General features: G+C 45.0%; 2 protein-coding genes across 2 annotated transcripts; both read left to right on the forward strand.

Annotated features, from left to right (window-relative positions):
• Positions 1 to 693: 693 nt before the first annotated feature.
• On the forward strand, positions 694 to 3,507 carry LOC109945235 (spliceosome-associated protein 130 A-like). Its single transcript, XM_023302114.1, has 3 exons — positions 694 to 816; positions 1,804 to 1,887; positions 2,035 to 3,507. Exons 1-3 carry the CDS (start codon positions 694 to 696, stop codon positions 3,505 to 3,507), a joined length of 1,680 nt encoding a protein of 559 aa, XP_023157882.1.
• A 2,339-nt stretch (positions 3,508 to 5,846) lies between these two features.
• LOC103652646 (spliceosome-associated protein 130 A) lies at positions 5,847 to 8,660 on the forward strand. Its single transcript, XM_023302115.1, has 3 exons — positions 5,847 to 5,969; positions 6,957 to 7,040; positions 7,188 to 8,660. The coding sequence occupies exons 1-3, from the start codon at positions 5,847 to 5,849 to the stop codon at positions 8,658 to 8,660; spliced, it is 1,680 nt and encodes a 559-aa protein (XP_023157883.1).
• Positions 8,661 to 14,361: the final 5,701 nt, after the last annotated feature.

Below are 14,361 nucleotides of genomic sequence, written 5' to 3' on the forward strand. Positions count from 1 at the left end.
AATCTCCATGGAAGGTCGTCCCCGCGTTCTGCTCTCCATGGAAGCCCAGCGCCGTCCTTTAGAAATCTCTGCGCCCACCTGCGCAACCACGCGATCCACTCCCCACACTCTGCTCTTCAATGACATGGCCACCGCCGCGCTCCTCCTCTCGCCGCGGAGTGTCTCTTTCCCACCTCATCCGAGCCTCGCCCCAGGCTTCACCAAGAGACCACCGCCCTACCTCCTCGGCGGTCATGGCGCCGACGCGAGGTTCCGGGCCGTCGGGGACGGGCCCGGCGCGGGGCTACCACCCGAGCAGGCCACGATCTACCACCCGGCGCGGGGCTACCACCCTGCGCAGGGCATCATCCTCACAGGTCTCTTGCGCTTCTTTGGTGGCCGCGGCGGCGGCTGCGTTCGTGCTCCGCGGTACATCACGTGGCAAGTCGAGAGCACCGCACAGATGAACGTCTCGTTCGCGGTCAAGCAGGACCCCACGCTATTTCGGTTTGCTTGCTCGTTTGATTGATCCATGGTTTGGTTTCCTATGTCTTTCTCTGTTCTCCCTTTTATGTTTGTTTAAGGTTTTATTTGCTTTGGATCTGTTGCCAACGGTTTTTTTTTGGGTGTGGAGGCAGCAGACAAGGTGGACGAGAGGCTTAGCAAGGCTATGGTGGTGGTGACGCAGTTGAGGGTCTGGCGCGACAGCAGCGGATGAGCGGCCGACATCGGGTCACTAGGCGGAAGAGCGTCACCATTAGCCCGGAGCTGATGCAGAGACGGAACCGCATCTACCTCTGTGGCATCGTGCCACAGCAAGGACCTCCTCACACACAAGTAGGTCATCCAGCTCACCAGGAAGAGGCATTGTCAGCAAGGGCCTCCTCACACACAAGCAGGTCATCCAGCTCACCAGGAAGATCAAGGACGGCATCTGAAGTACTTTGAAGTTTGATGAACAGTAAGGACATCCTCACGCACAAGTTTGATGAACGGTAAGTACTCTGAAGAACTCAGCCCTGTTTTAATTTCTGGTGATACAAGTATTTCTTAAAAGCTGGTTATGTGATCATTTTCGTCCAGCAGCGATGCCCCGGCCCCCTAAAATCTCGCACGCGGGGCAAGGATTATCATTATTACTACTACTGCTATTAATCTGCCATTTGAGTCAATGCATGCATACAACATACATGTGACTCCCTAGACGATGAGATCCACAGTTCGTGTTCATCAAAGGAGTTACGAGTTTAGCAAGGTCTGCCTGACGTAGAGGATACTCAGCCTGCACGAACATGTCGTTCGGTCCAACTCGCAAGCAACGAAAATCGCTCGCTTTGCAGCACATGCTGCTACACGCACATGGTATTGAATTGAACAACTCCAAGTTGAATTTGGTTCATGTGAATCTCTATAAATTCCAAGCGTTATACTTATCATTGTTCTGTAGTCTTGACATAACAAGTCCTGACCGTATAAAATTATGTATATATGTTCGGAGTATTCATCATATCCCACAAATCTTGGCAATGTGACGATATTCCCTTTTGAAAATTATTCAGATACTTCTTCAATGTAACTGAAAAGTGGTTCCACCAATCCCACTATATTTACCTATCATTATGGTTCCATAGGTTAAATAGATCCCTTAGGGAGTTAATGATGTATAATGTGTGAATTTGTTGGCCAATGTTGTGCCCTTGTTGCCTTCTATCTATCTCAGATTTAATTAGAGTAAAGAAAAATATCTTTCAGATACGAGGGAGGTCAGAGTGGATCTTTGTAAATTTATTTGAATGTGAGTTGTACATCGGTTTTTGTGTACAGTGCACAAGGCCATTCTGTCCAAACCTGGAATTGGCAAAATGGAGCTACCTGGTGACTGAATGTATTACTATGGCGCATCACAGTGTATGTCTGCAATTGCTCTCATATGGTTATATTGCTCCAGGTAAAATTTTTATCCTTATTACAGTTCGTGTTTTTTAGAATTATTGATACCATGTTTCACAATTGTCTTTTTAAGTCTTGTTCTCTATAGATTAATTTTGAATACAGTTGATGCACTTTAGAGAACCATGCACTTATGAGTTTGGCAACCATGCACTTTACCAGTTCCGTGATATTGGTAGAGATGCCGATGTTGAGTCATCTTCTGCAACACTGATGGAGACAAAGGAGGGATTCCAGCCAGTTTTCTTTCAGCCAAGGGCATTGAAGAACCTCATGCGCATAGATGAGATTGAGAGCCTCATGCCAGTCATGGACATGCGTGTCGCGAATTTATTCGATGAGGAAACACCCCAGTTGTTCACTGCCTGTGGCCGTGGTCCACGCTCCACGTTGCGCATCCTGAGGCCTGGCCTTGCCATCAGTGAGATGGCCCGATCAATGCTGCCTGCTGAGCCTATTGCTGTGTGGACTGTCAAGAAGAACATCAATGACATGTTTGATGCTTACATTGTAGTGTCCTTTACTAATGTCACGCTTGTGCTATCTATTGGTGAGACTATTGAAGAAGTCAGCGACAGCCAGTTCCTGGACACGACTCACTCCCTTGCAGTCACGCTCCTTGGTGAGGACTCTCTAATGCAGGTCCATCCAAATGGCATCAGGCACATCAGGGAAGATGGCCGTGTCAATGAGTGGAGGACGCCTGGAAAGAAAACTATTACGAAGGTTGGATCAAACCGTCTCCAGGTGGTAATTGCTCTTAGTGGTGGAGAGCTCATCTATTTTGAGATGGATATGACTGGTCAGCTCATGGAGGTAGAGAAGCAGGACATGTCTGGTGATGTTGCGTGCCTGGCCATTGCACCGGTCCCTGAGGGGAGGCAAAGGTCCAGATTTCTTGTCGTAGGATCCTATGATAACACCATTGGTATCCTCTCATTGGATCCTGATGATTGCCTGCAGCCTCTAAGCGTCCAGAGTGTATCATCGGCACCAGAGTCACTCCTATTCTTGGAGGTCCAGGCATCAGTTGGTGGTGAGGATGGTGCGGATTATCCAGCCAACCTTTTCCTCAATGCTGGTTTGCAGAATGGTGTTCTTTTCCGTACCAACGTTGACATGGTTACGGGTCAGCTATCTGACACACGTTCTCGATTCCTTGGTCTGAGACCTCCAAAGTTGTTCCCTTGTATAGTTAGCCACAGGCAAGCAAAGCTCTGCCTGTCCAGCCGTCCTTGGCTGGGTTACATACATCAAGGCCATTTTCTCTTGACACCACTGTCCTGTGATACACTCGAATCTGCATCATCATTTTCTTCTGATCAGTGTTCAGAAGGTGTAGTTGCTGTTGCGGGAGATGCCTTACGTATTTTCACCGTTGAACGCCTGGGAGAGACTTTCAATGAGACGACAATCCCTCTGCGGTATACCCCAAGGAAGTTTGTGATTCTACCAAAGAAAAAATACATTCCTGTCATTGAGAGTGATAAAGGTGCATTCAGCGCAGAAGAGCGAGAAGCTGCTAAGAAAGAGTGCCTTGATGGCTGCTTACGTGCTTTTGTTCCTTCCACAGCGTGATCCGGCCCGAGGAGATTCCGAAGGTCATGGTAATTAGTGGCGAGAGTAGCCTCATCGACAACTTCTTCTCCTACCACGTGTAATAATCACGGTACACAAGTTTTCCTCGAATTTATATTCTATGCTTTGTTTTTTGGTTTATTTTTCTTTTTTATTTCATACTTCCTTCAAATGTGGAGATAACCTTCAACACGAGCCCTTGACCCTCGACATGAGTCTTTGGTTTTATATGTGCCTTCAAACGTTCATATTGACCTACTATTCAAACATGTTCTTATTCACCAGTGTTTTTGGTTATTCTTAGCAAAAGTTTCTCATTGGTTGTTCTTGATAATATGAGCTTAATATTAAAAAAGGCACATATTGGCAGTTGGTAGTCATCACTTATAAGTTCTAACGATGATGTTTGCTATCACTGTCATGATCATGTATTATCTATAACTGGCGCTTACACTTTCTTTGTTCTGATCAATATGGAGGATCATTAGTTGGGCTATGTGTCCAATACATGTCAAAACTTTACCTATGTGTGCTATCATTGAAGAGGAAATGCTTTAGCTTCTGCATGTTGTGTGCATGTCATTTTGATGCATTTGTGTGCATGGCATTTTGATGCCAAATTACTTCAATCTTAAATGGCTTATGCTTGTGTGCATGATTCTAATGCGGGCAGAAAAATAGTGAATAAATAAAAAAAGTAGCACTCACAATGAAGACGGCATTGGATCCTCCATGATTTTGCTGAAACTAGCTATCTGACCCAACTTAGTTCTGTGTAGATAGGATCTAAAGCAGGAACTCACAGCTCCTCCCGATGCATATTAACTTGAATGTGCCCAATGCTTTTCCCTACTTTACAAAAATTCATTTTCCTTTTGAGGTGTTGTCTGTTTTTGTGTATTGTCTTGATCGATAGATCTTTGGTAAGTTCGTATTCTGTTTCGGGAGTCATTTACTGAATTTTCAGCCATTTTGTCCGTCTGTGCAAATTCCACCAAGATTCTGCTGGTGATGGAAGTAGGTATACAACCACAATATTTTTAGGAAAAGTGTATCATAGACTTTGTTGATTGCTTTTCGATTGTTGATCGGTGTGCATACCTTCATCATCAACAGTGCTCGCGTGGAGCACATGCCCTTCTTTCTAAGGCATAACACTGAAGTTCAAGTCAATTAACAATAGTATTACGACGCTAGAAAGAAAGTTCTGAAGAAAATGCAAGAAATATTACTAGGCTATATAGGCAAGCATTAGCTGAACATCTTACATGGGCTAATAGAGTTTGTAAGTGCTCAATTAACTTTTTCTTGTAGAAAGTGTATCATCGGATTCATCTCTACTACCCTATAAGGGTCCAAGGAGGGCGTCCACCGTGCCCCCGCTCCCGTCATCTCCGCCGAGATGCCAGCGATGCTCGCGCGGTCGCGCCCCCATCCTCCCCGACATCCTTTGCGCCGTCATTCTCGCCTCCGCGCCCCCTCCATTCTCGCCCCCGCGCCCTGCCTCCCACCCCTTTCCCCGTGCACGCACCCTGTCCCCAATCCCTCCGTGCCAGCCTCGCCGTACACATGTGGCAAGGGGCCGCCATCTGAAATCTCCGTGGCCACCCGCACGACCGCGCGATCGACTCCCCCATGCCCGATCTAATCTCCATGGAAGGTCGTCCCCGCGTTCTGCTCTCCATGGAAGCCCAGCGCCGTCCTTTAGAAATCTCTGCGCCCACCTGCGCAACCACGCGATCCACTCCCCACACTCTGCTCTTCAATGACATGGCCACCGCCGCGCTCCTCCTCTCGCCGCGGAGTGTCTCTTTCCCACCTCATCCGAGCCTCGCCCCAGGCTTCACCAAGAGACCACCGCCCTACCTCCTCGGCGGTCATGGCGCCGACGCGAGGTTCCGGGCCGTCGGGGACGGGCCCGGCGCGGGGCTACCACCCGAGCAGGCCACGATCTACCACCCGGCGCGGGGCTACCACCCTGCGCAGGGCATCATCCTCACAGGTCTCTTGCGCTTCTTTGGTGGCCGCGGCGGCGGCTGCGTTCGTGCTCCGCGGTACATCACGTGGCAAGTCGAGAGCACCGCACAGATGAACGTCTCGTTCGCGGTCAAGCAGGACCCCACGCTATTTCGGTTTGCTTGCTCGTTTGATTGATCCATGGTTTGGTTTCCTATGTCTTTCTCTGTTCTCCCTTTTATGTTTGTTTAAGGTTTTATTTGCTTTGGATCTGTTGCCAACGGTTTTTTTTTGGGTGTGGAGGCAGCAGACAAGGTGGACGAGAGGCTTAGCAAGGCTATGGTGGTGGTGACGCAGTTGAGGGTCTGGCGCGACAGCAGCGGATGAGCGGCCGACATCGGGTCACTAGGCGGAAGAGCGTCACCATTAGCCCGGAGCTGATGCAGAGACGGAACCGCATCTACCTCTGTGGCATCGTGCCACAGCAAGGACCTCCTCACACACAAGTAGGTCATCCAGCTCACCAGGAAGAGGCATTGTCAGCAAGGGCCTCCTCACACACAAGCAGGTCATCCAGCTCACCAGGAAGATCAAGGACGGCATCTGAAGTACTTTGAAGTTTGATGAACAGTAAGGACATCCTCACGCACAAGTTTGATGAACGGTAAGTACTCTGAAGAACTCAGCCCTGTTTTAATTTCTGGTGATACAAGTATTTCTTAAAAGCTGGTTATGTGATCATTTTCGTCCAGCAGCGATGCCCCGGCCCCCTAAAATCTCGCACGCGGGGCAAGGATTATCATTATTACTACTACTGCTATTAATCTGCCATTTGAGTCAATGCATGCATACAACATACATGTGACTCCCTAGACGATGAGATCCACAGTTCGTGTTCATCAAAGGAGTTACGAGTTTAGCAAGGTCTGCCTGACGTAGAGGATACTCAGCCTGCACGAACATGTCGTTCGGTCCAACTCGCAAGCAACGAAAATCGCTCGCTTTGCAGCACATGCTGCTACACGCACATGGTATTGAATTGAACAACTCCAAGTTGAATTTGGTTCATGTGAATCTCTATAAATTCCAAGCGTTATACTTATCATTGTTCTGTAGTCTTGACATAACAAGTCCTGACCGTATAAAATTATGTATATATGTTCGGAGTATTCATCATATCCCACAAATCTTGGCAATGTGACGATATTCCCTTTTGAAAATTATTCAGATACTTCTTCAATGTAACTGAAAAGTGGTTCCACCAATCCCACTATATTTACCTATCATTATGGTTCCATAGGTTAAATAGATCCCTTAGGGAGTTAATGATGTATAATGTGTGAATTTGTTGGCCAATGTTGTGCCCTTGTTGCCTTCTATCTATCTCAGATTTAATTAGAGTAAAGAAAAATATCTTTCAGATACGAGGGAGGTCAGAGTGGATCTTTGTAAATTTATTTGAATGTGAGTTGTACATCGGTTTTTGTGTACAGTGCACAAGGCCATTCTGTCCAAACCTGGAATTGGCAAAATGGAGCTACCTGGTGACTGAATGTATTACTATGGCGCATCACAGTGTATGTCTGCAATTGCTCTCATATGGTTATATTGCTCCAGGTAAAATTTTTATCCTTATTACAGTTCGTGTTTTTTAGAATTATTGATACCATGTTTCACAATTGTCTTTTTAAGTCTTGTTCTCTATAGATTAATTTTGAATACAGTTGATGCACTTTAGAGAACCATGCACTTATGAGTTTGGCAACCATGCACTTTACCAGTTCCGTGATATTGGTAGAGATGCCGATGTTGAGTCATCTTCTGCAACACTGATGGAGACAAAGGAGGGATTCCAGCCAGTTTTCTTTCAGCCAAGGGCATTGAAGAACCTCATGCGCATAGATGAGATTGAGAGCCTCATGCCAGTCATGGACATGCGTGTCGCGAATTTATTCGATGAGGAAACACCCCAGTTGTTCACTGCCTGTGGCCGTGGTCCACGCTCCACGTTGCGCATCCTGAGGCCTGGCCTTGCCATCAGTGAGATGGCCCGATCAATGCTGCCTGCTGAGCCTATTGCTGTGTGGACTGTCAAGAAGAACATCAATGACATGTTTGATGCTTACATTGTAGTGTCCTTTACTAATGTCACGCTTGTGCTATCTATTGGTGAGACTATTGAAGAAGTCAGCGACAGCCAGTTCCTGGACACGACTCACTCCCTTGCAGTCACGCTCCTTGGTGAGGACTCTCTAATGCAGGTCCATCCAAATGGCATCAGGCACATCAGGGAAGATGGCCGTGTCAATGAGTGGAGGACGCCTGGAAAGAAAACTATTACGAAGGTTGGATCAAACCGTCTCCAGGTGGTAATTGCTCTTAGTGGTGGAGAGCTCATCTATTTTGAGATGGATATGACTGGTCAGCTCATGGAGGTAGAGAAGCAGGACATGTCTGGTGATGTTGCGTGCCTGGCCATTGCACCGGTCCCTGAGGGGAGGCAAAGGTCCAGATTTCTTGTCGTAGGATCCTATGATAACACCATTGGTATCCTCTCATTGGATCCTGATGATTGCCTGCAGCCTCTAAGCGTCCAGAGTGTATCATCGGCACCAGAGTCACTCCTATTCTTGGAGGTCCAGGCATCAGTTGGTGGTGAGGATGGTGCGGATTATCCAGCCAACCTTTTCCTCAATGCTGGTTTGCAGAATGGTGTTCTTTTCCGTACCAACGTTGACATGGTTACGGGTCAGCTATCTGACACACGTTCTCGATTCCTTGGTCTGAGACCTCCAAAGTTGTTCCCTTGTATAGTTAGCCACAGGCAAGCAAAGCTCTGCCTGTCCAGCCGTCCTTGGCTGGGTTACATACATCAAGGCCATTTTCTCTTAACACCACTGTCCTGTGATACACTCGAATCTGCATCATCATTTTCTTCTGATCAGTGTTCAGAAGGTGTAGTTGCTGTTGCGGGAGATGCCTTACGTATTTTCACCGTTGAACGCCTGGGAGAGACTTTCAATGAGACGACAATCCCTCTGCGGTATACCCCAAGGAAGTTTGTGATTCTACCAAAGAAAAAATACATTCCTGTCATTGAGAGTGATAAAGGTGCATTCAGCGCAGAAGAGCGAGAAGCTGCTAAGAAAGAGTGCCTTGATGGCTGCTTACGTGCTTTTGTTCCTTCCACAGCGTGATCCGGCCCGAGGAGATTCCGAAGGTCATGGTAATTAGTGGCGAGAGTAGCCTCATCGACAACTTCTTCTCCTACCACGTGTAATAATCACGGTACACAAGTTTTCCTCGAATTTATATTCTATGCTTTGTTTTTTGGTTTATTTTTCTTTTTTATTTCATACTTCCTTCAAATGTGGAGATAACCTTCAACACGAGCCCTTGACCCTCGACATGAGTCTTTGGTTTTATATGTGCCTTCAAACGTTCATATTGACCTACTATTCAAACATGTTCTTATTCACCAGTGTTTTTGGTTATTCTTAGCAAAAGTTTCTCATTGGTTGTTCTTGATAATATGAGCTTAATATTAAAAAAGGCACATATTGGCAGTTGGTAGTCATCACTTATAAGTTCTAACGATGATGTTTGCTATCACTGTCATGATCATGTATTATCTATAACTGGCGCTTACACTTTCTTTGTTCTGATCAATATGGAGGATCATTAGTTGGGCTATGTGTCCAATACATGTCAAAACTTTACCTATGTGTGCTATCATTGAAGAGGAAATGCTTTAGCTTCTGCATGTTGTGTGCATGTCATTTTGATGCATTTGTGTGCATGGCATTTTGATGCCAAATTACTTCAATCTTAAATGGCTTATGCTTGTGTGCATGATTCTAATGCGGGCAGAAAAATAGTGAATAAATAAAAAAAGTAGCACTCACAATGAAGACGGCATTGGATCCTCCATGATTTTGCTGAAACTAGCTATCTGACCCAACTTAGTTCTGTGTAGATAGGATCTAAAGCAGGAACTCACAGCTCCTCCCGATGCATATTAACTTGAATGTGCCCAATGCTTTTCCCTACTTTACAAAAATTCATTTTCCTTTTGAGGTGTTGTCTGTTTTTGTGTATTGTCTTGATCGATAGATCTTTGGTAAGTTCGTATTCTGTTTCGGGAGTCATTTACTGAATTTTCAGCCATTTTGTCCGTCTGTGCAAATTCCACCAAGATTCTGCTGGTGATGGAAGTAGGTATACAACCACAATATTTTTAGGAAAAGTGTATCATAGACTTTGTTGATTGCTTTTCGATTGTTGATCGGTGTGCATACCTTCATCATCAACAGTGCTCGCGTGGAGCACATGCCCTTCTTTCTAAGGCATAACACTGAAGTTCAAGTCAATTAACAATAGTATTACGACGCTAGAAAGAAAGTTCTGAAGAAAATGCAAGAAATATTACTAGGCTATATAGGCAAGCATTAGCTGAACATCTTACATGGGCTAATAGAGTTTGTAAGTGCTCAATTAACTTTTTCTTGTAGAAAGTGTATCATCGGATTCATCCAGCAAGCAAGGTACAACCAATTTATAAAACTGTTATGGGCGTTTTGCAACATTTAGCCACAAAATGGTTCTTAGCTATATTGATTTGGCATTGCATCCGTAATTAGATAGACCTTACTGTGACAGAATGTGCGACAAGGTTAAATCAGGGTGCAATATGGTCTAGAGAATTGTTAAGTGGGCCATGTAGAACTTTGAATACATGGTAGGATTCAAGGATCAAGTATTGTAAACATTTGTCAACAACTAGAATGGGTCCATCAGACCATCAATATGTAAACTGTAGCAACGCACAGACAACTAACTAGATTCTAAAGAAAACTTCATTGATAATATATGTGTTCTTTTTTATGTAATCGGTGTGCGCTCACATTTTGTTGAATATTTATGTGCCGTTGCAACACACGGGCACCTAACTAGTTTTCTATGAAGTTATGTAGGAATGTAGCCTTGTAAGCACCTAGAGGTGAAACAGGTCAATTTTCGCATGGTCATAACTACACGCCCACGTAAGCCTCACTGTCTTGTCTTCCGTCCTCGGTCTTGTCGTCAGACGAAGACGACCAACAAGAGCTCTCCATGTATGTTATTTACCAAAAATTGTTCCTCTACCATGTTAGAGTATCTTTTAATAATAATTATAGTTTAATTATTCTTTTCATCTGGTTTATGCATGTTTATTAGTTTACTAGACGTCTGATTTAAGATTCAACTATGGATGTCATGTCTTCAACTAATCGATCTAAAAAATATGAATCTAGTTACGAAAAGCGTAAGAAAAAAAATAAAGAATAGATGATTTAACCTAATCCCAGAAGAGAACTATGGATAGATTTATTATAAAAGAATCACAAGTACTATATAGTAATCATTCACTTAATTAAAGCACTGCAATTGACTGTTCTATTTTCCAAGCGATTCAGATAAGTGAGAGCCCTATTAAAAGGGCATTGATAGTCGCCTAGAGGGGGGTGAATAGGGCGAAACTAAAATTTACAAATATAAACACAACTACAAGCCGGGTTAGCGTTAGAAATATAAACGAGTCTGCGAGAGAGGGTGCAAAACAAATCGCAAGCAAATGAAGAGTGTGACACGCGTATTTGTTTTACCGAGGTTCGGTTCTCGCAAACCTACTCTCCGTTAAGGAGGCCACAAAGGCCGGTCTCTTTCAACCCTTCCCTCTCTCAAACGGTCCCTCGGACCGAGTGAGCTTCTCTTCTCAAATCAAAGCCGGGAACAAAACTTCCCCGCAAGGGCCACCACACAATTGGTGCCTCTTGCCTTGATTACAATGGAGTTTTGATCACAAGAACAAGTGAGAAAGAAAAGAAGCAATCCAAGCGCAAGAGCTCAAAAGAACACGGCAAATCTCTCTCGCTAATCACTAAAGCCTTGTGTGGAATTGGAGAGGATTTGATCTCTTTGGTGTGTCTAGAATTGAATGCCTAGCTCTTGTAAGTGATTGAGAAGTGGAAAACTTGGATGCAATGAATGGTGGGGTGGTTGGGGTATTTATAGCCCCAACCACCAAACTTGACCGTTGGTGGAGGCTGTCTGTTCGATGGCGCACCGGACAGTCCGATGCACACCGGACATGTCAGGTGCCCCCGCCACGTCATCAATGTCGTTGGATTCTGACCGTTGGAGCTTCTGACTTCTGGGCCCGCCTGGGTGTCCGGTGCACACCGGACATCTCCTGTTCATTGTCCGGTGCGCCAGTATGGGCGCGCCTGACTTCTGCGCGCGCAGAGCGCGCATTAAATGCGCTGCAGGTAGCCGTCGGCGCCGAAATAGCCGTTGCTCCGAGGATGCACCGGACAGTCCGGTGTACACCGGACATGTCCGGTGAATTATAGCGGAGCGGCCTTCGTAAAATCCCGAGGCTGGCGAGTTCAGAGCCGCGTCCCGTTGGAGCACCGGACACTGTCCGGTGTACACCAGACAGTCCGGTGAATTATAGCGCGCCGGCTCTGGATTTTCCCGAGGCTGAAGAGTTGGAGTTGGAGTCCTCTGGTGCACCGGACACTGTCCGGTGTACACCGGACAGTCCGGTGCCCCCAGACCAGAGGTGCCTTCGGATGCCTCTTTGCTCCTTTGTTGAATCCAAAACTTAATCTTTTTATTTGCTGAGTGTAAACCTTTTACACATGTATAATCTATACACTTGGGCAAACTAGTTAGTCCAATTATTTGTGTTGGGCAATTCAACCACCAAAATCAATTAGGGACTAGGTGTAAGCCTAATTCCCTTTCAATCTCCCCCTTTTTGGTGATTGATGCCAACACAAACCAAAGCAAATATAGAAGTGCATAATTGAACTAGTTTGCATAATGTAAGTGCAAAGGTTGCTTGGAATTGAGCCAATGTAACTACTTACAAGATATGCATGGATCGTTTCTATTTAACATTTTGGACCACGCTTGCACCACATGTTTTGTTTTTGCAAATTCTTTTGTAAATCCTTTTCAAAGTTCTTTTGCAAATAGTCGAAGGCAAATGAATAAGATTTTGAGAAGCATTTTTAAGATTTGAAATTTTCTCCCCCTGTTTCAAATGCTTTTCCTTTGACTAAACAAAACTCCCCCTAAATGAGATTCTCCTCTTAGTGTTCAAGAGGGTTTTGATATATCATTTTTGAAATACTACTTTTCCCCCTTTTGAACACAATAGGATACCAATTGAGAATACTCTTGGAAACACGAAGTTTTTGAAATTGGTGGTGGTGCGATCCTTTTGCTTTGGGCTCATACTCTCTCCCCCTTTGGCATAAATCGCCAAAAACGGAATCATTTGAGCCCTCGAAGTGCTTTCTTCCCCTTTGGTCATAAGTACATGAGTTAAGATTATACCAAAGATGAAGTCCTTTTGTTTTCTCCCCCAAAGATGGAGAGAGGCTCGGAGCGACGGCGGAGGATGAGTTACGGAGTGGAAGCCTTTGTCTTTGCCGAAGACTCCAATTCCCTTTCAATACACCTATGACCTGGTTTTTGAAATAGACTTGAAAAACACATTAGTCATAGCATATGAAAGAGACATGATCAAAAGGGTATATAAATGAGCTATGTGTGCAATTTTAACAAAAGAAGTTTCTAGAATCAAGAATATTGAGCTCATGCCTAAGTTTGTTAAAAGATTGTTCATCAAGAGGCTTGGTAAAGATATCGGCTAATTGATCTTTAGTATTAATGTAAGAAATCTCAATATCTCCCTTTTGTTGGTGATCCCTTAAAAAGTGATACCGAATGGCTATATGTTTAGTGCGGCTATGCTCGACAGGATTATCCGCCATCTTGATTGCACTCTCATTATCACATAGCAAGAGGACTTTGGTCAATTTGTAACCGTAATCCCGCAGGGTTTGCCTCATCCAAAGCAATTGCGCGCAACAATGTCCTGCGGCAATGTACTCGGCTTCGGCGGTGGAAAGAGCAACCGAATTTTGCTTCTTTGAAGCCCAAGACACCAAGGATCTTCCCAAGAACTGGCAAGTCCCCGATGTGCTCTTTCTATTGATTTTGCACCCCGCCCAATCGGCATCTGAATAACCAATTAAATCAAATGTGGATCCCCTAGGATACCAAAGCCCAAACTTAGGAGTATAAGCCAAATATCTCAAGATTCGTTTTACGGCCGTAAGGTGAGCTTCCTTAGGGTCGGCTTGGAATCTTGCACACATGCATACGGAAAGCATAATGTCCGGTCGAGATGCACATAAATAGAGTAAAGAACCTATCATCGACCGGTATATCTTTTGATCCACGGACTTACCTCCCGTGTCGAGGTCGAGATGCCCATTGGTTCCCATGGGTGTCTTGATGGGTTTGGCATCCTTCATCCCAAACTTGTTTAGAATGTCTTGAGTGTACTTCGTTTGGCTAATGAAGGTGCCTTCTTGGAGTTGCTTCACTTGGAATCCTAAGAAATACTTCAACTCCCCCATCATAGACATCTCGAACTTCTGTGTCATAATCCTACTAAACTCTTCACATGTAGACTCGTTAGTAGACCCAAATATAACATCATCAACATAAATTTGGCATATAAACAAGTCGTTTTCAAGAGTTTTAGTAAAGAGTGTAGGATCGGCTTTTCCGACTTTGAAGCCATTAGCAATAAGGAAATCTCTAAGGCATTCATACCATGCTCTTGGGGCTTGCTTGAGCCCATAAAGCGCTTTAGAGAGCTTATAGACATGGTTAGGGTACTCACTGTCTTCAAAGCCGGGAGGTTGCTCAACATAGACTTCTTCCTTGATTGGTCCATTGAGGAAGGCACTTTTCATGTCCATTTGATAGAGCTTAAAGCCATGGTAAGTAGCATAGGCCAATAATATGCGAATTGACTCAAGCCTAGCTACGGGT

The sequence above is a fragment of the Zea mays genome, chromosome 3 (genome assembly GCF_902167145.1).
Source record: "Zea mays cultivar B73 chromosome 3, Zm-B73-REFERENCE-NAM-5.0, whole genome shotgun sequence".
In the NCBI taxonomy this organism is placed as follows: domain Eukaryota; kingdom Viridiplantae; phylum Streptophyta; class Magnoliopsida; order Poales; family Poaceae; genus Zea; species Zea mays.